The sequence below is a fragment of the Hemibagrus wyckioides genome, linkage group LG06 (genome assembly GCF_019097595.1).
Source record: "Hemibagrus wyckioides isolate EC202008001 linkage group LG06, SWU_Hwy_1.0, whole genome shotgun sequence".
In the NCBI taxonomy this organism is placed as follows: domain Eukaryota; kingdom Metazoa; phylum Chordata; class Actinopteri; order Siluriformes; family Bagridae; genus Hemibagrus; species Hemibagrus wyckioides.
The window spans coordinates 38,261,670-38,285,427 of NC_080715.1; the positions used below are offsets into that span (position 1 = coordinate 38,261,670).

The 23,758-nt window shown below is 37.9% G+C and overlaps 1 protein-coding gene across 2 annotated transcripts; it reads left to right on the forward strand.

The window, feature by feature from the left end:
• Window positions 1-262: 262 nt before the first annotated feature.
• On the forward strand, window positions 263-23,665 carry LOC131354290 (gamma-aminobutyric acid receptor subunit rho-2-like). Of its 2 annotated transcripts, none has more exons than XM_058391759.1 (9): window positions 263-517; window positions 1,877-1,983; window positions 12,239-12,306; window positions 13,717-13,940; window positions 14,389-14,471; window positions 14,628-14,768; window positions 16,595-16,747; window positions 20,047-20,255; window positions 20,378-23,665. In XM_058391759.1, the coding sequence occupies exons 1-9, from the start codon at window positions 396-398 to the stop codon at window positions 20,690-20,692; spliced, it is 1,422 nt and encodes a 473-aa protein (XP_058247742.1). In that variant the 5' UTR covers window positions 263-395; the 3' UTR covers window positions 20,693-23,665. The 2 variants fall into 2 exon arrangements, with proteins under 2 accessions (XP_058247742.1, XP_058247743.1); XM_058391760.1 differs by having other exon boundaries at window positions 20,381-23,665.
• Window positions 23,666-23,758: the final 93 nt, after the last annotated feature.

Genomic DNA, 23,758 nt, shown 5'->3' on the forward strand with positions numbered 1-23,758 from the left:
CGCCTGCTTTGCCAGCAAAACGGGGACCAACACAATATTAGGCAGGTGGTCATAATTTTGTGTCTAATAATTTTATAAGTAATAGTTTCTTTAAATTCAGAAACTTACGCAAGCGCGTCATTGAGTGACCAAGTTGCTTAAAACTCACGGGCGCTCGCGCTCTCAACGGTTCGGAGAGCCGGGAACCAATCAAAGCGCTGGACCGAAAACAGCGGGAAGGGACACACACACACACACACACACACGCGCGCGCGCACACACACACACACACAGATGCTCTTATGGCCAGAGAGAGAGAGAGAGATGCGCATCAGTGCAGAGTGCGGATGGGAGCAGTACCATGCTGAGGACGGAGAGTTCACACACAGAGGCGGATTCCTCATCTAACCCGCATCATGCCTTACATTACCAACCTGCTCTTTCTTATTTTCTGTCTCATTCTGGTTACTGAATGCGGGAAGCAGAAGAGCAGGAAACGCAGGTGGTCTGCAAACCTGGAAACTCATAAACACGGACCGTACGTATTGTTTTTATTTTATTTTATTTTATTTTATTTTATTTTACCCCCCTTCCCATTAATCTGCGTTTTTAATCTGAAGTTTAACCAGCTGTTGTTGTGGAAACTTATATCTTCATGTAGACTACAACTCCTTAAAACATATTTCTTATTTCATGGGATATGTGTGTATATTTTAGCCTACTTCTGATATTATTGAAATATATATTTTTGTTTTTTATAAAAAGAGAAACCGTCTCATTTGTTTACAAAAAACGTAATATCAGAATATTTACAATAGCACGAGGAACTATCCAACATTATACATAATAACTAGTAAACAGGATCATTGAGAATAGGATAACAAAATAAAGGTTAATTATTATTACCTAATAATGTTACATTTCACTCAGTAGTTTTGTGCTATAACCAAAGTATAGCAAAAAACGCTGATGAAGATGTTTTTAATAAATCTTTACATAAACTGATCTGATATTGCTCATGCATGGTGAATTCTCATAGGTGTTGATTATTTTTCTCTAACAGCAGCTCACAGGTTTATATCCATTCACAAATTACTGTCTATTAATTAATTTCAAGTCTAATTCACAGGAACCTGTAGTGGATGCTTCATGCTAATAATAGATTAGTATTGTCTTTGATATTTATGGAAGTAGGTTTTTCCACCGTAGGAGAGTCTTCAGGATATAGCTGCATTTTTTCCTCATTAACTGATTAACAAGAAACGAAAAAAGAGACACTTTGAGAACAAGTGTTTAAAGCTGATATAGCACAAGTGATAATGGACAACAGCGCTGTGGACAACAACCTCCTTATTGATTTACATAACATTCTACACATGCTGAATCGGCATCACACAATTGTCACCCAAATGAGGATGGGTTCCCTTTTGAGTCTGGTTCCTCTCAAGGTTTCTTCCTCATACCATCTAAGGGAGTTTTTCCTTGCCACAGTCGCCTCAGTCACCTCAGGCTTGCTCACTTGGGATAACATCTAGGACTGTTTGTCTGTTTATATGTTTGTTGTTTTCTTATGTTGTTTCTCATGTAAAGCTGCTTTGAGACAATGATCTTTGTTAAAAGCACTATACAAATAAAAGTGAATTGAATTGATAATGCAAACGAACTTCATGGAAGGATGAATGGTTTGCGTTTACACTTCTCTAATCTACAGGGTCTATGTAGAACACTACAGTTTTTCTTTAACAAATAGGTACCTAGGTTAAGCGAAGAAACCATAACCATCTAAACAACTATGAACTTTCAATTGTTAGTTGTGTATCGTTGATTCTAGGATACATAAAACACTGGCATTAAGTTCAGTGGGCTGACATAATTAACGTCAGATATTGTTTTTCAGCCCGCTGTCCAAAAAGGTGGTCGATGGAACCAAGACGAGAAAAGTGAAAACAAACCATTTGCTGCGGGTGGAAGATCACGATTTTACCATGAGGCCAGCATTTGCAGGTAAATGTTTGTCTGTTATTCAGGGTCCACTTCTGTGATAAAATCAATGGTCAGGTATTTTAAAAATGACTTTTTATTATTTTAGATTCAGAATGATTGGAATAAATTGTACATGTAGCGACACTGGCTAATTGTGGATAAGACTGGCTTTAGGCTATAGGCTATAACATAATAGAACACTCTATAGGCTATAGGCTATAACATAATAGGACACTAGATACACTCACTGCCCACTTTCTTTGGTAAACTCTACATCCGTGCAATTATCCAATCAGCCAATTGTGTGGCAGCAGTGCTTCTGAAGACACTTTGATGAGAGTGAAACACACTGCAGAAGTAGATATGCTTTGGTAAGGTACAAATGCTGTGATGAGGTACAAATGCTTTGATGAAGTAGAAATACTTTGATGAGGCAGACACACATCCCTGAGGTAGAAACATATTCCTGAAGTAGAAAAGCTTTGAGGTAGAAACACTTTAATAAGGCAGAAACACATTCCTGTGATAGAAACCCTTTGAGAAGGTAGAAACACTTTCCTGAGGTAGAAACATTTTCCTGAGGTAGGAACATGTTCCTGAGGTAGAAAAGCTTTGAGGTAGAAACACTTTAATATGGCAGAAACACATTCCTGAGATAGAAACTCTTTGAGAAGGTAGAAACACTTTCCTGAGGTAGAAACACATTCCTAAGATAGAAACCCTTTGAGAAGGTAGAAACGCTTTCCTGAGGTAGAAACATGTTCCTGATGTAGAAAAGCTTTGAGGTAGAAACACTTTAATAAGGCAGAAACACATTCCTGAGATAAAAACCCTTGAGGAAGTTAGAAACACTTTCCTGAGGTAAAAACACTTTGATGAGGTAGAAACTCTTTGAGGAGGCAGAAACACATTCCTGAGGTAGAAAAGCCTGAGGTTGGTAATGTGAAAATGCTTCAATAAAGCAGAAAAATATTCCTGAGGAAGAAACACTTTGATGAGGTAGAAACACATTCCTTAAGTAGAAACACTTTGATGAGGTAGAAACACTTTGATGAGGTAGAAACTCTTTGAGGAGGCAGAAACACATTCCTGAGGTAGAAAAGCCTGAGGTTGGTAATGTGAAAATGCTTCAATAAAGCAGAAAAATATTCCTGAGGAAGAAACACTTTGATGAGGTAGAAACACATTCCTTAAGTAGAAACACTTTGATGAGGTAGAAACACTTTGATGAGGTAGAAACTCTTTGAGGAGGCAAAAACACATTCCTGAGGTAGAAAAGCCTGAGGTAAGTAATGTGAAAATGCTTCAATAAATTGAAAAATAATATTTTTTTAAAATAAAAAGAAAAATATTCATGAAGAAGAGACACTTTGATGAGGTAGAAACATATCCCTATTGTAGAAAATCTTTGAGGTGGAAACACTTTGATGAGGTAGAAAGACATTCCTCAAGTAGAAACACTCTGATGTGGTAAAAACACGGATGATGTAGACACATATTCCTGAGGTAGAAAAGCTTTGAGGTAGAATCACTTTAATAAAGCAGAAACACATTGCTGAGATAGAAAGCCTTTAAGAGGATAGAAACACTTTCCTGAGGTAGAAACATTTTCCTGAGGTAGGAACATGTTCCTGAGTTAGAAAAGCTTTGAGGTAGAAACACTTTAATAAGGCAGAAACACATTTCTGAGATAGAAACCCTTTGAAAAGATAGAAACACTTTCCTGAGGTAGAAACATATTCCTGAGGTAGAAACATGTTCCTGAGTTAGAAAAGCTTTGAGGTAGAAACACTTTAATAAGGCAGAAACACATTCCTTAAATAAAACCCTTGAGGAAGTAAGAAACACTTTCCTGAGGTAAAAACACTTTGATGAGGTAGAAACTCTTTGAGGAGGCAGAACACATTCCTGAGGTAGAAACACATTCCTTAAGTAGAAACACTTTGACATAGCAGAAACATGGAGGATATAGAAGCATATTCCTGAGGTAGAAAAGCTTTGAGGTAGAAACAATTTAATAAGGCACAAACACATTCCTGAGACAGAAACCCTTTGAGAAGGTAGAAACACGTTCCTAAGGTAAAAACACTTTGATGAGGTAAAAACTCTCTGAGGAGGCAAAAACACATTCCTGAGGTAGAAAAGCCTGAGGTTGATAATGTGAAAATGCTTCAGAAAATTAGAAAAATATTCCTGAGGTAGAAACACATTCCTTAAGTAGAAACACTTTGACATAGTAGAAACATGGAGGATATAGAAGCATATTCTTGAGGTAGAAAAGCTTTGAGGTAGAAACACTTTAATAAGGCAGAAACACATTCCTCAAGATAGAAACCCTTTAAAACGGTAGAAACACTTTCCTGAGGTAGAAACATATTCCTGAGGTAGAAACATGTTCCTGAGGTAGAAAAGCTTTGAGATAGAAACACTTTAATATGGCAAAAACACATTCCTAAGATAGAAACCCTTTGAGAGGGTAGAAACACTTTCCTGAGGTAGAAACATATTCCTGAGGTAGAAACATGTTCCTGAGGTAGAAAAGCTTTGAGATAGAAACACTTTAATAAGGCAGAAACACATTCCTGAGATAAAAACCCTTTTTAGAATTTAGAACACTTTCCTGAGGTAAAAACACTTTGATGAGGCAAAAACACATTCCTGAGGGAGAAAAGCCTGAGGTTGGTAATGTGAAAATGCTTCAATAAAGCAGAAAAATATTCCTGAGGAAGAAACACTTTAATGAGGTAGAAACATATCCCTGATGTAGAAAATCTTTAAGGTTGAAACACTGTTAGTAACACATTCCTGAAGTAGAAACACTGACGTGGTAGAAACAGTGAGGATATAGAAGCATATTTCTGAGGTAAAAAAGCTTCGAGGCCAAAACCTATTCCCAAAGTATAACACTTTTAATGTGGTAGAAAAGCATTGCAGGGTAAAAAACTCTGGAATAAATAAAGAGAAAATGCTGTATAATATGATGGAAGCATCCTCGATAAACTGTGTGTATTTTGTTCAAATTCCTCCGTCACTTTGCTGTTTTTGTGCTTTTTCCCCAACGCATTATAGTGTGAGCCTCTTCACAATATTCACATTAGTGAAGCTGATGGAACACAGCCAACCTTTTCGGGAAAATTTTAATATTAAAATACACTACATTACGATGCAAATGATCAAGTGTGCCTGCTACAGATTACTGTGAACTGCACATCTCAATGGACATTTTTTAATGCAAAATCTGTCATATAACAGGGTCTAACAACATTTCCACACTAAGCAATTTAATTGCACTTTAATCAGACTCTATTAATAAATTTCTGTTTATTGTTACATCACAGTGAAGTAAAAGGACAAATATAGATATTTTGTGTTGCATATGTCATATACAATAACTATACTTTAAACTGTACAAGTATGAATTGGGATTTTTTGTTCCTGTGTATAATTCTGAGGGCAAATTAGCAAAACCACCTATTGTCATGCCACCTATATCATACCCCTCACAGACAGTAGCCTGAGCTCAGGATTGAGACAGTGCTTTGAGGTGACAAATCTGCCTCCATACTGCTTGAAGATAATTTAGAGTAGTGCAGAAGAATATATATATATATTTATTTATTTATATATATATATATATTTATATATAGGCTAATGTAGATGGATAAGTATAGTGTAGAGTGCAGCAGCGTTGCATTAGCATGCTGTCTTGCAAGAATTCGGTGTTGAGTGTGACAAGTGAATACGTATGGAGATGTGTATACACAACTAACAGACAGGAAAATGTTTAACATCAGTGACAGATAAATTGGGGAACAAAGGATCCTGTGCATTCCAATCTGCTCTCTCTCTCTTCCTCTCTCGCTTTCTTTTATTCTCTCGCTCATTCTTTTGCTCTCTCTCTCCCAGTATTTGACATCCTTACACAAATAGCAAAGTGTGTTTCTCTTGACTGTCACTTTTGCTTCAAAAAAAAAAAAACATCTCGGTGACAGAATGACTTTTTGAAAGGCTTTGGTTACAGCTTTCACACTTGGTTCATTTCCTGCAGAGATGCTCAGAGGTAAAGTAGCAGAAGAAGCTGGAAGAGAAAACACTAGAAGCCTCCTAAATTCCTTTGAAGTGAAATCACTATTATCCTTAAAGCAGTTTGGCTTTATGCTTATCCCAAAGAGCATGCTTGGTTTAAACGAAACCAAGCTCTAGTGCATTGTCGCTGATGTTATTGTGTGGGATAGATGCAGAGTTGTGAATGATTTCAGTGTGGGTGTGTTTCAATAGGTTCCAATAGGTACAGGCAATTTAGTAGAGACGGAGGCAGACTGAACGTAGCCAAGGAGACAACGACAAATGTGCCCTTTCAAATGTTTTACTTTTGTGCTGAACAAAGATATGGATATAGATATGGTGTGAGTATATTTAATAGGGACAACACATCTAGTTACTCAAATGACTGTGGCATAAAATTGGCTTGATCCCATTCCACAGGAAAAAGCAAATAAATATATTTTTATACAGCCCCTGAACCACAAAACAACTTTCCTCTTAGACAGTAGCCATGAAGTAGGCCAGGCTTAAATATTCTGCTCTGCTTGAACACACCTAATCCAATAATCAGCTCATTATCTTGCTCTGATTATGTTATCTCATACAGTACCCCAGAGATTCTCCACCGTCAGGGCTGGGAATCACTGCAATAATGCATATGAGTGACCTTAATCTGAGCACAGATTAAGTGTGGATGATCAACAGGGAAGAAGCACTCTGCAGAAATTATGTGTAATAGATACCTAAGGCTTTTTTTAGTAATAGAGTAGAGCACAGTAGGAGTCTCTTAAGCACACAGCACTGCGTGTAAACATTGCTCAGATGCTGCCCACAAGCACCAACAGTGTATTTTCAATCCTCTTTCTGGCTTCTGATTCTGCATTCTGGAGTGGGAAGAATTAAATATGCTTTATTATTATTGTTATTCAAGAAACTTTTAGTGCATATAGGGAATCCATTTCAAATGAACACATGTAATGTCTTATAAATATGAGCAAAACCTGAACCGGCATTAAGCAAACCTGATTATGAAGAATGTACTCAGACATTGTTAAATATATATAAACGTAAGCATTGCATAAAAACCAATCAAGAGATATAAATGCTAAGATATAAACTCAGAATCAGAAGTATCCATATCCATCCAAGCTTAGCTGTTCAACTGACAAGACAAACATGCACTAATGCTGCCTTCATACATTCAGTGACTCGCAGTATCAAAGTGACCAGAGATCGCACAATTTCAAGAACGCCTGCTGACTTTTAGCGATATAAGCTACAGTGAGCGTTGGCGACTTGATGTGGCCGTGTCCAGCAATATGACAATGTGAACTGGAGTGACATGATGCAGCGACTACCAGTGAGGACAGTAGCGCACAGGTGATCCTTCTCCTTCATCTCATTTGATATAATGCAGATATATCTTGTTGAATGTTGGACACAAATCTCCCTCCAGAATCTTTTATTTTAGCGGCAAGAAAACTGTTTTGAAATACTAGTCACATCAACATCGGATAAACATTATTACTATGGCAACCAGTAGCAGGAACGCCTCCTGACCACTTCGGATTGGACACTTGCACAGTTACAATCACTGTATATTTGAGAACGTAGCTTGAGTCCATGTCATTTAATTGCAGAGCACTTTAAAACTGTGCAACATACTATGTTCCATCCACTTTGAAACTCTGGTTGTATTTCATTCCTCCTAATGGCAAAAAAAAAACATCCAGGTGAACACCCTGATGGTTTTTCTGCACTCTAGTGAGGTACTAAAACATTTATGCAGCTTCTATTCCTGTTTGCAGACAAAATATAAAAAAAAGCTGCAGCTTGATTGATGATGCTGAAGGGTCCATTTATTTTTGCCTTAATGGCCTGGATTCACTTCTCCTCTTCGAGTGAAGCATCGTGAGCACACTACTCACACTATATATACTACAAAATGAGGTAAAATTGTGTATAAGTATGTGATTTGGGACGCACCTTAGCTCAAGTTTCAATTAGAAAGTTTTCCTGAGTGAATGATGCCTGCTCATGCATGGCCTTAAAAAGTTACATGAACTATGTTTAAATTAGACCTGAAGTGCCTGTCAGCACCTGATTACATACCTTTTGGTTTTTATCTTATTTTAATTGTAAAATGACTATTTCTGTGTGTTTGTGTTGGCTTGAGTAAACTTTTATCTGAGTGTTGACCCTCCTGTCAGTGAGCATATGAAGGGAAAGTCGTTCTTTCCTCATCTGTTTTCCCAGCTCTGTTTCACCACCGATACCATCATACTCTCCGAGATTAGAGTGCTGATGACCGTCTGGGTTAACACATGACAATCACTTGACCTCTGACCCGTGTTTACAGCTTTGAACTGAGCGTGAACTGGACGGTAGTTCTCTGTTCCACACATTTTCGCATATCAGGCACAAATTGTTCGTAGTGTGTGTGTGTGAGGGTGTAAGTGTAAGTACGTGTGTGATTGTGCCCTGCAATGAGTTGGCACTACATTAAGGGTGTCCCTCTTATTCATGCCCTGAGTCCCCTGGGATAGATGCCAGGTTTCCTGGAACCCTGTGCATGATATGTTCAACGGAATGATGGATAATGTATATTAAAATACATATAAGAAGTCCACTTCACGTAACCAGATGATGCACTTATTCAACTGGAAAAAATCAAGCGTGGAATGATGGACACTTCATTAATCAACACTGGCAGCTTTGCTTGCGTAGTAGAACAGGGGCGGAGCTACCAGCGTTAGAAATGCTGGATTAGAAAAAAAAATTTCAAGATGCCATTTGACATCGACTAAGAAACGGTTTATATCCATTTGAGATGATGCGACCCTTGTAACATTCATGTACTGGACAGTAGAAAGTATAGTGCATAGTGTAAGTGCATAGTGTGTAGTATAGAACATCATTTGGACAGTCGCCCAAGGATACAAGAATAAATCAGTCTAACAATATACTGTGGCTTACAGTTTTAACTGCAGTCCAAAAAGGACACAGAGTGATGATATGTTCTCATTTGATTTGTATTCAGTCTGCAGTGAGTGATATGCCCATGTCAGTGTTTTTTTTTCTCCTTCATCTACACCCTGACTTTCACCAAATACATCCAGATTGCAAATCAGTCAGAGTTACTGATCACATAATGGTCCAGATGGTGTTTCGTGATTAGTGTTTTTAAGACAGCATTTCTGTAAGCACATCTGAAAAGTCTTTTTTTTTTTAAAGATCATTCAAAATCCTTAAACTGTGTGTCTTTAATCTCTCTACTGTGTGTTGCTGTATGAAAGCAAACAAAGGATTCTTGCTGTGAGATCACAGTATGTCACTAGATTTCTACAATTTTAACTAAAGTATTTATAGTGTCCTGTGCAGGAAGACATTAGGGAATAGTGAACAACATCCTGAGGTTATCTGAATCTTTAATAATTGCTTATTAATGCTTTGTTATATCTGCAGTGTCATGATTTCATAATTTCTCTCTGCTTATCTAGCTATTTATCCATCTACCCATCCGTGCATCCATCTGTCTAATCTATCTATTGTCCAGAAGCTTTTATGATTAAATGATTGTTTCATGAAAACAGTTTACACAGGGAGCAATAACAGTCCACCTGAATGCACACTGCAATGTAACAAGGTTTTTTGTCTAATTTGATAGTTAAGGTTAAATGGCAATGAATTAGATAGTCAGCTACAATATATATTCAGTATCATTAGCTAGATTACATCATATTCCGACCTCCATCTCTTTTATTTTTTTACTCTCCCGCTCTGGCCACTGATGCAGTGCTTTCTTTATCTATAAACAGCAGTAATCAGGTGCTACAGGGCCGGTGATAGTTGTTAGAAAAATACTGGTGCTGATGTTGTTTCTGAAGATTCATTCAGCTTGTCAGTGACATGCCTCTGAGATTCGATCTCCATTTGCGCTGATACATTTCACCCCGCTTCACTAACACATCTGTAACAGGTGTCAGGGGCAAGTGTAATGAAAAACAAGGTGGATTATTTATCAACCTGTTTGAGGAGCCTAATCAAACATATTTTATTTAATTCATTAATTGTGTGTGTGTGTGTGTAATGCTTCATCCCATGTCAGTTGGACTTCATTATATAATGCATCGCTCAACACTAACAGTTTCACTGTCACTGTGATAAATATTAGATTTGAGCCTTTTTGGACTAATATCACAGTGACCCGCACTGCTCCTTCCTTGAAATCATCTCCCTCTGATCGAAAGAGCAGATGGATTTCCGGTGTAATTACAGCGGAGGGAAATAAATCTTCTCCTGAATAATAAACCCAATCCACTGCTCTAATCCAGATTTTGCAATTCAGGCACTGATCCAAGATCAAACCAGACATTGGTTGGTCCACTTCTCTTATCAGGTGCCACGTAGCTCTGTCTGACTCATTAATCACTTATTCTTTTGAGCTAATTCAGTGACTCAGTAAACCAAACGGCGTAATTATCAGCTGTACTAAAAGAAAAACAAGAAATGTTTTTAAAAGCTCCCCTGTGATTGTCTTTGATGAAGTCTCTTAGTGAAAAGATATCACTTTATTTCTCTCATTCGGACCTGTTGAGCAGATTTCTGTAATGTTTGGCTCAGACTGATAACTCAAGATTGCATTTCAAAGTATAATGATCAGTTGGTACAAAAATTCATAAAGGCTAGTTGGCTATTTAATAAACATTGAGTTGTTGTTTTTCATAAGAAACTGACCAAAGTGGGAAAGCTTGTTGTACTTGATAAAGATATAAGACAATGAGCTAGATTGTTGATTTGGGACATTAAAGTAAATGCAAATGAGCTATGCGTACAGTACAAGCTTAAACGTGTTAACGTGGTACAGTTTGCCCTCGGGAGAAAGTGAAATGTGCTGTATGTTTGCTTCACCGACAGTCAAACAGTAAATGGGGTCTGTAAGATTCAAGCTTCACATCATTAGTGGAAGGTGGTCTTTTACACTGACCCGAGGTTCATCCAGCTCCCAACCTTAACAATTAAGACCAAGGTAACTAGATGATCTTTGAACCGAAGAGAGACAAGTAAATCAGGCCAGTGTGGAGAGCTGACAGGTGACGTATGGTGTCAGCGTGGGACGCGTAATCACACAGCTGGGACTCGGTAGAGAGTTAATGGTATTGCTTCCAGATAACTGAGAGACTAATGATAGGCTTTGCACTGCATTGTATAATAGATCCAGAGAGCTGACACAATGGCATGAGGGATGAGCGATCGATAGCCCATGTACTAATACAGTGTAAGCGAGAACATGTTCTCCAAAAGGACAAATAAACCTGAAGTCTGTAGCTACTACCTAGTTCAGCCAATTTCTGTAGCTAAGGATCAAAAGTATTGCATTTTTCCCCCCACTGCATTTTAATTGGATGGAAGGAAAAAATTATACAGGAAGTACACATTTTAAAATATTTATTTGAATCACTCTATGTTTTGAATCATAGACAGAAATCCTGATATCCTGTTGTAGAATTTCCCTATATGGCTTTCCTCCAGGATTATAAGCCATCCAGGCCTTGAGGCAGGAAAGAGGATGATATAGTCTGTTTATCATGTGCCATAGTGAATTTAGGTAAATGTACTATATTTCACATTCTTCAAAGAACTGGACATAACCAACCATAAATTGACATCACAGATATGCAACAAAGAAGGATAAGCCAGGGTTTAGGAATGTACAGTGTGAAACGTGAGATTATAAATAACCAGGATTAATTGTACCTTGGTCATTTTAATTTCCTCTAACATCAGTCCAAATGTTTTGTTAATACAAGTCTAATACATTTCAAGTTTTACTGAACTGGTCTAGACTTATCTCAAACCAGAGAACAGTTCACAAACCTCTCAAGCTGAATGAGTAGAAATTTTAAATTTGTGTAAAAATTAAGGTACTTTGTACAGGACAGATTCCCCAGTCCTGTTCAGTCTGTATATCTTATCAGATGTCTTCAGCCTTATACACTGAGAAGGGAAAAAAAGGCGCTTGAAGCCTTCTTTAATTAAGTTAATGTTTCTAAATTTCTCTAATAATTCTACGCTTTCTGAACAGAAAAACCCTCTGCTCTCCTTAATGATTTTCCACAGATTTTACAACAGAAGTGCTTCTTTTAGGATGCCACATACAATCTTAATACCTGCTCATTAATTTGATTCACTTTACAACAATTTGTTTCTGATTGCTTCTTTTGGCCTTCAGGTCCAGCAGTTCCTGTGGGTGTTGATGTGCAGGTGGAGAGCTTGGACAGCATCTCAGAAGTGGACATGGTGAGATGACAGTGCTCAGAATTAAATAAGGTGTTCTGTGTGGCATTAGTAAGATTCTAAAAGATTTTATTGTATTGGTATAATCAGGGTTGGGCTACTTTTACAAAGTTATTAAACCACGTTTAGGAATAAAGAGTCAGTAAACCATAAAACAACAATCATCAGAAGCATCAAACGCAGAAAGGGTGTGCTCTATTATTCTCTGTTCAGCATTAAAGTTGATCGATACCTCACTGATGAGACATTAAAAAAAGGAAAATATATACTGTTAGCTCCCAACTGAACTATTTACATCTGCCAAAAGCCGTAAATGTAAAGTTAAAGCTCGGACCAAACACAGGGTCCAGCAAGTTGAATGATGCCCTTGAAATAAGTTTGTAATGTACAAAATTGCAGAAATGTCTCAAAAAATGTCTCACTGCTACACACACTGCTAAAACAGACAGCTGGAGTTTCTAGACAGTTTATAAATAGTGTTCCCAGGGCAGGTCATTGTAGTGTATTATATGTAGTACAGCCTAACCTAATCTAGTTTAGCAGTTCTGCACAAGCTATTTTTGTGACACATTCTGTAGAATCCCAACTACACTCGGTTAGTATTTAGGAAATTGGTGCCACTGTTTGAGTGGTCATGGAGATTTACTGTTATGTAATATAGTAAGGAGGAAGGACAGAAGAATGAGTCATCCAAGCAGAAAGCATATAGGGTTTGCCCAGTGATGGAGGAAGGAATTAACTCGAATCGCCCATCTGCCCATGGCCAAGCCTCTAATCTCACATATACTACACTGATGCCAGCAGACACTAGTGATACACAGTTGTAGGAATGCAGTAGCTTTGTGTTGTGTGACAATTCTTATGTACAGAAGAAATCATTAAAAAAAAAAAGTCTATTATAGGCTAGTTTCACTTTAATAATTATGCTCCCAGTAGCATAAAGGGAATTGGTATGATGTTAAATCCTCAGAAGCAGTGGACGTTAAGTGGAAACTAAATGGCAGCAGGGTATTAAAGGGTCCAATTTCTGTTTGTTTTGAGGATGTGTCCTGGTTTAACCCAGTCAAGGGGACTCACAGGACTAATAGGAATCACGCCCGACCTGAAAAAAAAAAGAAACCGATTTAGGCTGTGCATCCTCTGGAATGGATTAATGGATTACTCAGGGATTTTAAGAGATCGTTCTTTCTTCTGAGCTCTCTCCTTCAATGACTTTCACTCGACTGAATTTTGCTCAGCCAAATCCCCTTAACCCTAAAGTCTAAAGGTAAATAGGTAATTGGTAATCAAGTGGCACAATTACAGTAGTACTCTGACCTCTCCCTCACACATCAGTGTCAAATTCACCAGATCTAGCATTAGTGTTGTGATGATTTTAGCTCAGTTGCTTAAAATCTATTACTCCTCTCCAAGGACTTCACTATGACCCTATACCTGAGGCATTACTGGAAAGACGAGCGGCTGTCCTTTCCTAGCACCACCAATAAGAGCATGACTTTCGATGGCCGTTTGGTGAAAAAGATCTGGGTTCCGGATGTGTTTTTCGTCCACTCCAAACGCTCCTTCATCCATGACACCACCACAGACAACATCATGCTCAGGGTCTATCCAGATGGACACGTGTTGTACAGCCTCAGGTGAGATGATGTTCTAAAGAACGTGGCCTGGAGGACCCACTCGACTCACACATTACAAAATATTTTGTGTAAGTCTGATGTTCCAGACCGGAACTAATGACCTAAAATTTAGAGTGAGCAGATGTTTTATGACCATAATTATTCAGTAACTACTTTGAATTAGAAAATCGCACTAGACTAAAAGTGTAGTTTTATAGAAGGATAGATTCAAGAATAAGGAAATCTGGACATAACAATAGCTCCCTAGAGTCAATTCCAGCATGTTCAAGATGCCACTGTTGGCTCCTTAAAACACTTAACCTTCATTCTGTTTGCTTGCTTGTATCCTGTCTCATCCTGTGTCATTTGCTTGAAAGCATCTTTCAAATGAGACAAATGTCAAATTTGTATATTTAAAGTCAATTTTTATATTTCTTCTGATGGGATGTTTGTGATTTTTCTTATACAGGGTGACAGTAACTGCAGCATGTAACATGGACTTCAGTCGCTTCCCTCTTGACACACAAACCTGCACCTTAGAGTTGGAAAGTTGTACGTTACAAATTTACACTCACATATTCCAATACTGACTGTCTGCTTTTCTCATACGACAGGATAAAGGAATAAGCCCTGAACACTTCTGAATATGCTCTACACACCTACATTCAAATAAGTGTCTAAATATAGACTTGTGTTTGCTGTGTGCAGATGCCTACACAGATGAGGATCTCATGCTCTACTGGAAGAGTGGAGATGAATCCCTCAGCATAGATGACAAGATTTCGCTCTCTCAGTTCCTCATTCAGAAGTTCCACACCACCTCCAGACTGGCCTTCTACAGTAGTACAGGTACGTCAGGGTGTTAACAGTCAATACTTACTGCAATATTGGGGATATTTTTATTGGAGAAATAAAAAAAAATTAAACCTCAAGTCCAAGTCCTTCAATCCACTCACAGTCCATGGCCTTTTGACTAAGTTCATACGAAATTATTAAACATGTTATGTTCTGTAGTGTGAAAGGGAACATTGACAATGATAACAAAGATGGATTGATGTCCACTGACTCCAAAGTGGATTATAGTGTTTGGTCATGAGAAGTTTGGGGAGATCCCACGTTCGTACAGCCATGCTGATTGGTCGAAGCCGTGATTTCTGAACATAATCAAAAAGTGTGTGATGTTTAATTCTATCCTGTTCTATGAATTTTCACATTTTCATTCCCATTCACTGTGGCAGCTTCCATAGAGAAAAAGCTCTGAACCCTTCAAATCCTCGTCGAACCCTTTTCATCATTGTGGATATGTTTAAACACCATGGGACCTTGTGTTGTGTTAGCATGATAAGATAATACGATGATATGATACCTGTTTTCGAGTCTTTGCTCAAGTTGGTCAGTGTTTTTACAGACCTTTTTTTTTTTTACAGACAAATCATCTGTCATCTTTGCATGATGATTAATTTATCTACTAAATGACGCTAGGTATGTTTGGGTAGATAATCTGCTAGTATATTATGTATTATCATTGTAAATCCTGTATACACACAATCCTGGGTTATCATGTTTGACGTTTCACACTGCTCATATGTCACCTGGGTTAACACTTAATCCTGGTTCTTTATAATCTCATGTTTCACACTCTAGATTCCTAAACCCTGTATTCTTATTTGCATGTTTTCGGCTTCAACAGCCATGTTTTTGATAAATACAGCAGGCAACTGCTTTACATAACAGCTTCTCTCAGTGAGAAAAAATGTCACCTTGCAAAACACCGCTCCTCGGTTGTTTTAAGCCTCCTGGGACTTACAAAGGCAAGAAGATTTTTTTTTTTTTTCTAAAAAATTTCTTTTAAGCATGGAGAGACTTGTATAGCAGCAATACTGTTTACTGCTTTGTTGCTTGTCTCAGAAAGATTTTGGGGCTTGTTCGTCACTGGTGGCATTTAATTGCTAACAGCACATATATTGTGATTGGATAGGCCACTTTCAGATGACACAAACAGCTTTCGTGCTTTTAGAGACCATGTTAGAAACAACAACACTTGTGTACAAGCTTCTGTCACCATTTTACATCATTTTTAATTTTTCCCTCAAGCACTGCAACTACTGCAGGATTAAATACGGGATTTAGAATGACAATAACCCGGGTTTAAGCACAATGTGAAAAGGCTTTATGTTTAAAGGTAGCAAATAAAACTTTTGCAATCCAGATCTTCTTTTAGTGATATGTCCCTCACTGCTACTTTGTCAGCACACTTTAAAATGAGTTCTCTGAAGTTTAGTTTAATGTTAAAAATGCTGAGCAATTTATTCTAGGAGAATTATTTTGTAAGCATCAAACTTTATGTAAGCATTAAACGTCACACTGAAGATGTTGTTCAATTTACCTTCGATTTGCTTGATGGTAAATTGATTTGTCACAGCTTCAGGGGACTTTAATATCCTTTTGTTCATAGAAATAAAAAGAAATGTTATGTTAGCAGTATTCTTAAAGCCTTTTAAAGCTACAGACTGTTTCCCTGACCAGACATTGAAAAAGCTTTGCTTTTGATCTTTAAAAATCTTAATAATTGTACAGGTTCAATTCCTGGTCAAGTCTTCACTCTTACTGTATAACGTCCCAATGTAAATGAAATGAATAATTTGGTGCTCTTCGTTGTGATCTTTCTTCTACAGGTTGGTACAACCGTCTGTACATCAACTTCACCCTGAGACGTCACATTTTCTTCTTCCTGCTGCAGACCTACTTTCCCGCTACGCTAATGGTCATGCTGTCCTGGGTGTCCTTCTGGATCGACCGGCGCGCTGTCCCTGCCAGAGTGTCCTTAGGTACAGAATACTTAGATCATGTGCTTTCAGTCTTATCACCAAATGAATTTTATTTGTAAGGCTTTCCTGTATCATGTAGATCCACAGGTGTAAGACTCTCAGTTTGTATAAGAGCTTACGGCATGTTTTCACCTGATGAAGTTATTTCTTAAGCTTATTCCAGGCATCATTAAAAATACACTCAAGCAAACTTGACAAACTTGTCACATAATGATATCATTCATCAGTCACTGTATTCATCTTCACACTTCTGCTCATCTGCGTGAAGTTTTTTTCCTTCTTATTCTTACTAATTAAGTCATGGTCAATTTCCACCCTCTCCCGTTCAGGTCTCCCACAATGCTTTTCTCTTGTACCAGTCAACAATGTTATAGTGGAATGTTTGAAACTCACACAGGCTCAGGCTCAGACATATATAATATCTCAAATGTTACTAAATTTAAATAAACGTATATATATGAAAAGGTGTGTATGTGTAATAGGTTAAAACTTATTATAATGGAAAAGTGGATCAAAATCCTAGTTTCGGATTTTGGTATTTCCTGAGATTTTTTTAATGCTTAAATGATCCATAAATCAGAGATGTCTTTCATGTAATCATACTATGTGCTAGTTAGTCAGCTGAATGCTAGAAACCTGGAGGGTTGTGGGCGAAGCTGCTACGATCTTGCATCTATGTAATTGCCTCAGCAACACACTTTAAAATCCAAACACAGTGTAATCAGTCTGAATAAATCACCCTGCATGGCCTGTTCACTTTGTTTTTTAAATCTCTCATAGTCATATAGCCACATAACTAGCAAGGGTCAGGCAATTAATAAAACAGCATAAACAAAGGAGGTAAGATCAAAACCTTAGAGAAACAGTTAATCAAATAGTACAAATACTTAATACACAAATGAGTGTGTGTGTGTTTGTTCAGAGTGTTTCTAAACTGTGAGAGTGATTGGGTCCACTTGGTACGTGTAGCATTAGCATTCTGGTGCACAATCCCTAATACTAATGCTAGGAATTCAAACACACTGATTACCTGCACTAAATCATGTAGGGAGATTCACTCATTCTGTTCGGATTTTGGACAGTGTGTTTTGGAGACATTTAGATAGGTACAAGTTTGGAGCAGCTTTGTAAATCAGTCTGTTTTCTAGCTAACATTCAGCTGACTTGCTAGCATAAAATATGATTAATTACACTTGACATTTTAGCATCATGATGAGACAACACTGTGGACCACACAATTGATTTATTAAATAAATAAAGTAATTAATAAATGGATAACCTATCAGAAGGTTAAACAGTGTGATGAATAGCAGCTGTCTGGATGATGTTGAGGACACGAGTGCAGGTACACAGTGATGAATATCGATATGAAATTTATCAAAATATGAAACAAGATTAAAACCAGAGAAACTGATACAAGGAGACCCAGTGTGTATACTTTGCAAATGCGTGTGTGTCTTCAGAGTCCATCTGCTGTGAAGGTGATTGAGCCCAGGTGTGTGTAACTAGTAGTCTGGCAAGTGTGAACATGAGATTGTTGTTCTCAGTGGCCATGTTTGTAGGTCGCACTGAATTCTGGGATGTTTAGTCAAACGCCGATTCCACAGTTCCCCATACAAATTTAGCTTATACCAAATGAACAACAATGCACTGAATGAAACTTTTTCAAATGCCAAATAAAGTATTTCATAAAGCCATTATTATTTATCATAAAGCCAATAATGTTATAAGATAACATTATTAAAATGACTGTGGGGTGCTATTAGCGAGCAATGTAAGTTGTCTTATAATGCCTACAACCATTTTCTCTAGCTAGCATTCAACATTTCTAGTCAATACAGTGATGAATGTCTTGCTAATATAAGCTTCAGAATTATTGTTTCTTAAAGATTTACAGTCCATTTCCATTCGTTCAACTTTTTTAATTCAATTCCGTTTTATTTGAATCACAGACTTAGCAATAAACATTGTCACACTGCAGCCTTACAGAAATGCAGATATAGATTTAGGTCCATAATGAACACACTGATTTTCCATGACAGATCGAACCATCATGACGCAGATTATATGTAATGTGTTAATGCATTATAGGTAATGTAAATTTATGCATCACTCTGCACCACAAACAGGTAGGGTAGTCTCTTGAATGTGTCTATAGAGTATTAAAGTTGTAACTGTGTGTGTAGAAATGTGTGTTTCATCCATGTACCCAGCACTTTTTAAAACAAAGTTGTCTCAGGTGCTTTTATGAAAGATCATCGGATAAAAGTTTCCGCACACTGTAGCACTCCTGCATATAGATAACCTAAAACTGACCTAATATTTCTAAGTCTCACCTTACAAATTGCCCTGCCTGTGCGCCACACCTCAGGCACGATAAATAAGCACACAAATGCAGCTGTGGTCTGTGAACCATGAATAACTGCCAGAGGGTGGTATTTAACACCTGGATATAGTCTCTAGGCCACAAAATCTTATTCTGACAGTGACGTAGTAGCCACTATGAGTATCGTCACTTTGACTGGTACAGACTGCTCAGCAAGTGCAAGTTGGTTCAGTGGGGCATCTGAAGAACTACAGTTAAAGTCAAGCACACTTTTACACCCGTTCAACTCTTGGATAAGCTTAATATGATTCACGTCATATTGATTCGTTAATATGATTCAAGTTCAGGAGGAACATGTTGGTAGGCAGCAGGGGTAATTTGCATCAGTCAGTGGGCCAATTTTTGCATAGACGGGAGATAGCATCATGCCTGTAGACTGTGACAGATAAAGAGTCTAATAAGTGTGGTTTAGAACTCTACGTCGGACAAAAAAGCCCCCTCATAGAATCCAGCCACTGGTCCAGCGACCTGAGCCAGTCTCATGGCTGGATGGCATGAACAGTGAGATGGGTGTGGTCTGATGGTGCAACTGGAGTTTGCAACAAGGTCATCAGGATCAGGGATACTCGAGTGCTCTGTGGAGCTCTGGGAGTGCACTTCGAAGTGCCTGTAACTGTCACATGGCTTCTGGGCCTTTGGTGGGCACAGAAGTATCATACGCCTTTCGTCAGTTCCTCTTAACACTTACATTATAGCACCAGCCTCTCTTTTTTCTCTGTCTTAATGTTAGTAACACAAAAAACATTACCTTTACATTACCAAGAAATCAGAAAACGCAATATTCTGTGTATCCACTGATGACAAACTTACCACTTAAAGGTACTGCAGACACTGGAGACTCCACAGAGCTTTAATATAATTACCATTGTAAAATAATATTGTGGGGTTTTTTGTTTTGTTTGTTTATATTTAGGGATCACTACGGTGCTCACCATGTCCACCATCATCACGGGCGTAAACGCATCCATGCCTCGAGTGTCCTACATCAAAGCAGTAGACATCTACCTGTGGGTCAGCTTCGTCTTCGTCTTCCTTTCTGTCCTGGAGTATGCAGCCGTTAACTATTTGACTACCGTAAAAGATGGGAAAGAACGCAAATTCAGGGAAAAGGCCAGACATCAGGTCTCAATTTACTTCATTTCTACATCATTTAAGTTGCAGGAAATGTGTGTAAATATTAATATCTGCATCACCGTTTTAAGTTACAGAACAAAAGACTTCTCTCATTTTTGTTGTTTATGCAGCAGCAGTCTTTGCCGTGTACGTGTGGCCTACCTCACGGCAAGAGCATGATGGTGGACGGGACGTACAACGAGGCAGACAGCAACAGCCTGGCCGGTTACAGCCGTGCTCCCAACGGTCCCGAGGATCTGAACGATAAACATGAGCGCATGGTGGTACACCTCGCTGTTGACAGCGAGTCCACAGGCACCAAGAAGAAAGGCCTCCGTGGTTTCCGCATCATCCACAGCACTCATGCCATCGATACATACTCGCGCATGATCTTTCCTGGAGCCTACATCTTTTTCAACCTCATCTACTGGTCTGTCTACTGGTGAATCCTGACAGAGTACAGAGTTTGAACATCAAACCATTAACACGTTAACGGAGTCTCGGGACAATTAGTCGGCTTTTAAATGTAAATGAATGAAACAAGTAGTCAACTGGCAAGAACAGCCAAAACCACAGCAAGACTTTTCAGTCTATTCAGTCTGAAAGCTCAAATAACTGGATGCCCTTTGTATAAGGGAGGAGCGATCTAATATATAGAGGAACCTTTTTAAACTCTTGATGCAACAATAGGACGTGTCACTGCTCAGACGGCGCACGCTACACCATAAAATCTGATCGACTTTCAAACAGCTCAGATTCTTCTTTCTTTCCATTTTTGGATAAATGGCTAACGGTGACGGAAATCACCTTGATGTTCTTTATTTTCTTCAACACCTTCCTCTCACAGACTTTACGCCACTCTCATAGCTGAGCTGTCAATATCCAGACTGTGAACTGTGAACTTTCTGCTTTCTATTCTATAGAAAAGCACTGGTTTCACAACTAGCCAACATCCCGTCCTTTAAGTGGGGAACACTGTATTTACCTCCATTCCACAATACCAGCATCTAAACGTATAAAGTGAGGCAGGGTCACAGATGGTTATGGCACAGGATGTTACTGATATAGCTAGAGTTTCATCAGCTCTCCTATTTACAGTGCACATTTTCAAAGAGAGTGTAATACAACATGCTGTTACGGGAAAATAGCCAACAAATGGGGTGAGGTAACTCAAACTAAACTGCATATCAAAAGTAATTATGAAAAATAAAACCTCTGGAAGCTTAGAGGAAATACAGCAAAGTGAGAAACATCAATCATTGCAACAAACAACGATCAATTCTTGCGATTTTTTAATCGGCCAATCACTGAGTCAGCAGTGCAATTAAAAACTTTGTTTCTTAAGGTTTGTGTTTTTCAGGAACTGTTCATCAATTGGGATTTTCACACAGAGCAGTCTATAACTGACTCAAAATGGTGCGAAAAACAAAAAACATCCTGGAAATACCACACCTGATAGATGAGAAAAGTCAAAGGAGGTCAGCCATACTGGTTCAGGTTGTTATAAGGATTTTGTCTTGGAACTGTCTCCGCCGCTTATCGCTAGACATTTGGCTGCAAATTGGACCTTATGTAACAATTTCTTATCATTATCATATGATTTTTTTTAAAATAATTTATTATGCATCTATTGAGCTGATTCTAACCAGTGCACCTTAAGGTTTGAGACATGTTGCAAAAAGTTATGTATTTTTTTTAGCCTGTTGCCCGGGTTACAAGAAACTCATGCGGGTGGCATTTTACTTGAAGAATACGTTTCTTTATTTCTTTCTTTCTTTTTTCTTTTTCTTTTTTTTTTTTCTTACTTCATTAAGCCTTCTGAAGCATGCCTCTCTATTTGCGAGATTCTTTTAGAGGAGTTTGTTATTGCAGTGAATTAAGGTCATGCTTCTCAAAGTGGAGATTGTGAGGCATCAGATCTGCGATTGATTGATTGATTTATTTATTTATTTATTTATTTATTTATTTATTTATTTATTTATTTATTTATTTATTTTTATGTTTTAGTTATAGTGGTAGAAACTTCTACACAGTATTATCAAAGTTATTCCACTGAGTTTTAATAGATGGTTCACTTGAATTGAATGGCTTTAAGCCAATTCATAATAACTCACAATCAAGGAAGCCTATAAAAAATGTCTCGGCCCTTTTATGTTCTGATAAGTGAATTTTTTTTTTTTTAATCTTGATGATTGTAATAAGTAGCCACAATTCTATTGCGCTACATAATAAGCTAAATGTTTGAATAGATTGATTCTGCTTAGGGCCGAGTTAAAGTACCCCTTGAATCTAGTGCATGAGTGAGTTTTTGATGATGTGTAGGTTGTTAGTTCAATTAAATTGAAACAAATTTGTACAGGAAAGCATGGTGTGAAGGGATGTATTTGTTTGTTTTTTTCATATTCATTTTTTTTCTCACAATATGGCAATACATCAACCTCTACATGATCTGTGTTCATTATAATGCACTATATACACTGTATTATTTTTTCCTTAGTCATTCATTTTCTTTGCACATACATGTACCTAGAGGACATAGTGGCTTAGTGGTTAGTGTGTTTGCCTCGCAATTTTGGGGTCGGGTGTTTGAATTTTCTCCCGGTGCTTCAGGGCTTCCTCCGGGTTCTCTGGTTTCCTCCACCAGTGCAAAGACATGCATTGTAGGCTGATTGGCATCTCTGAATTGTCCATAGTGTCTGAGTGTGTGTGCATGATTGTCACTTACCCAGGGTGCCCTCTCAGATAGACTCCAGGTTCTCTGTGACGCTGTGTAGGATGAGTGAAACAGAACATGGATGGATGGATACATAAAACTTTGTTCAGTTATGTGACTGTTGTGATCATCCTTCACTTAAAAAAACCCAGTTATTTAAGTTTGCTTAAATGCATTAAGTAAAATGGCTTGATTTTAGGTTTCATTATCAACTAAATAAACCAAGATATTTAAAAAAAAAACTAGCTTTAGGCTCGCTGGATTGGTTTAAGTTATTATATTTTTATGTCTGTAAGGATGTTCATTTCAGGATCAGGAGAGCAGTTTTCCTGCCCCGGGGCATGTCTTCTGCCTGGTTAGCCAGCACATTCAATTCACCATGCTCATAAGATCTCTATCTAATACACTCACTGCTGTACTACAAAAAGCTCTAACGAATGTATGCTTCTTCTTTTTTTAATTATATTTTTTAGATATTCCAAAAGGTTGCATAAGACTTGCAAAGTGAAATGCATGAGATTGTGTTGTGAGTATCTTTCCATGAAGTGTCTGTAAGTGTTTGTCTTTTTTTTATATCATCAGCTTAACAGGTCTAAATAAAGGATCTCTTTTGGTTGAACTGACCCACATTTAGGTTCCCTGGACTACAGCTGATTGCGTATATCCACAAATATTGCCTGCATGTGTAACGTCTTTGCTTTTGAACAATACGAGCAAAAAGGTATAGACGAGAAGGTATGTATTGTCAAAATAAATGAACAGTCTTATGTAAATTGATGATGAAACATTCCTAAGCATT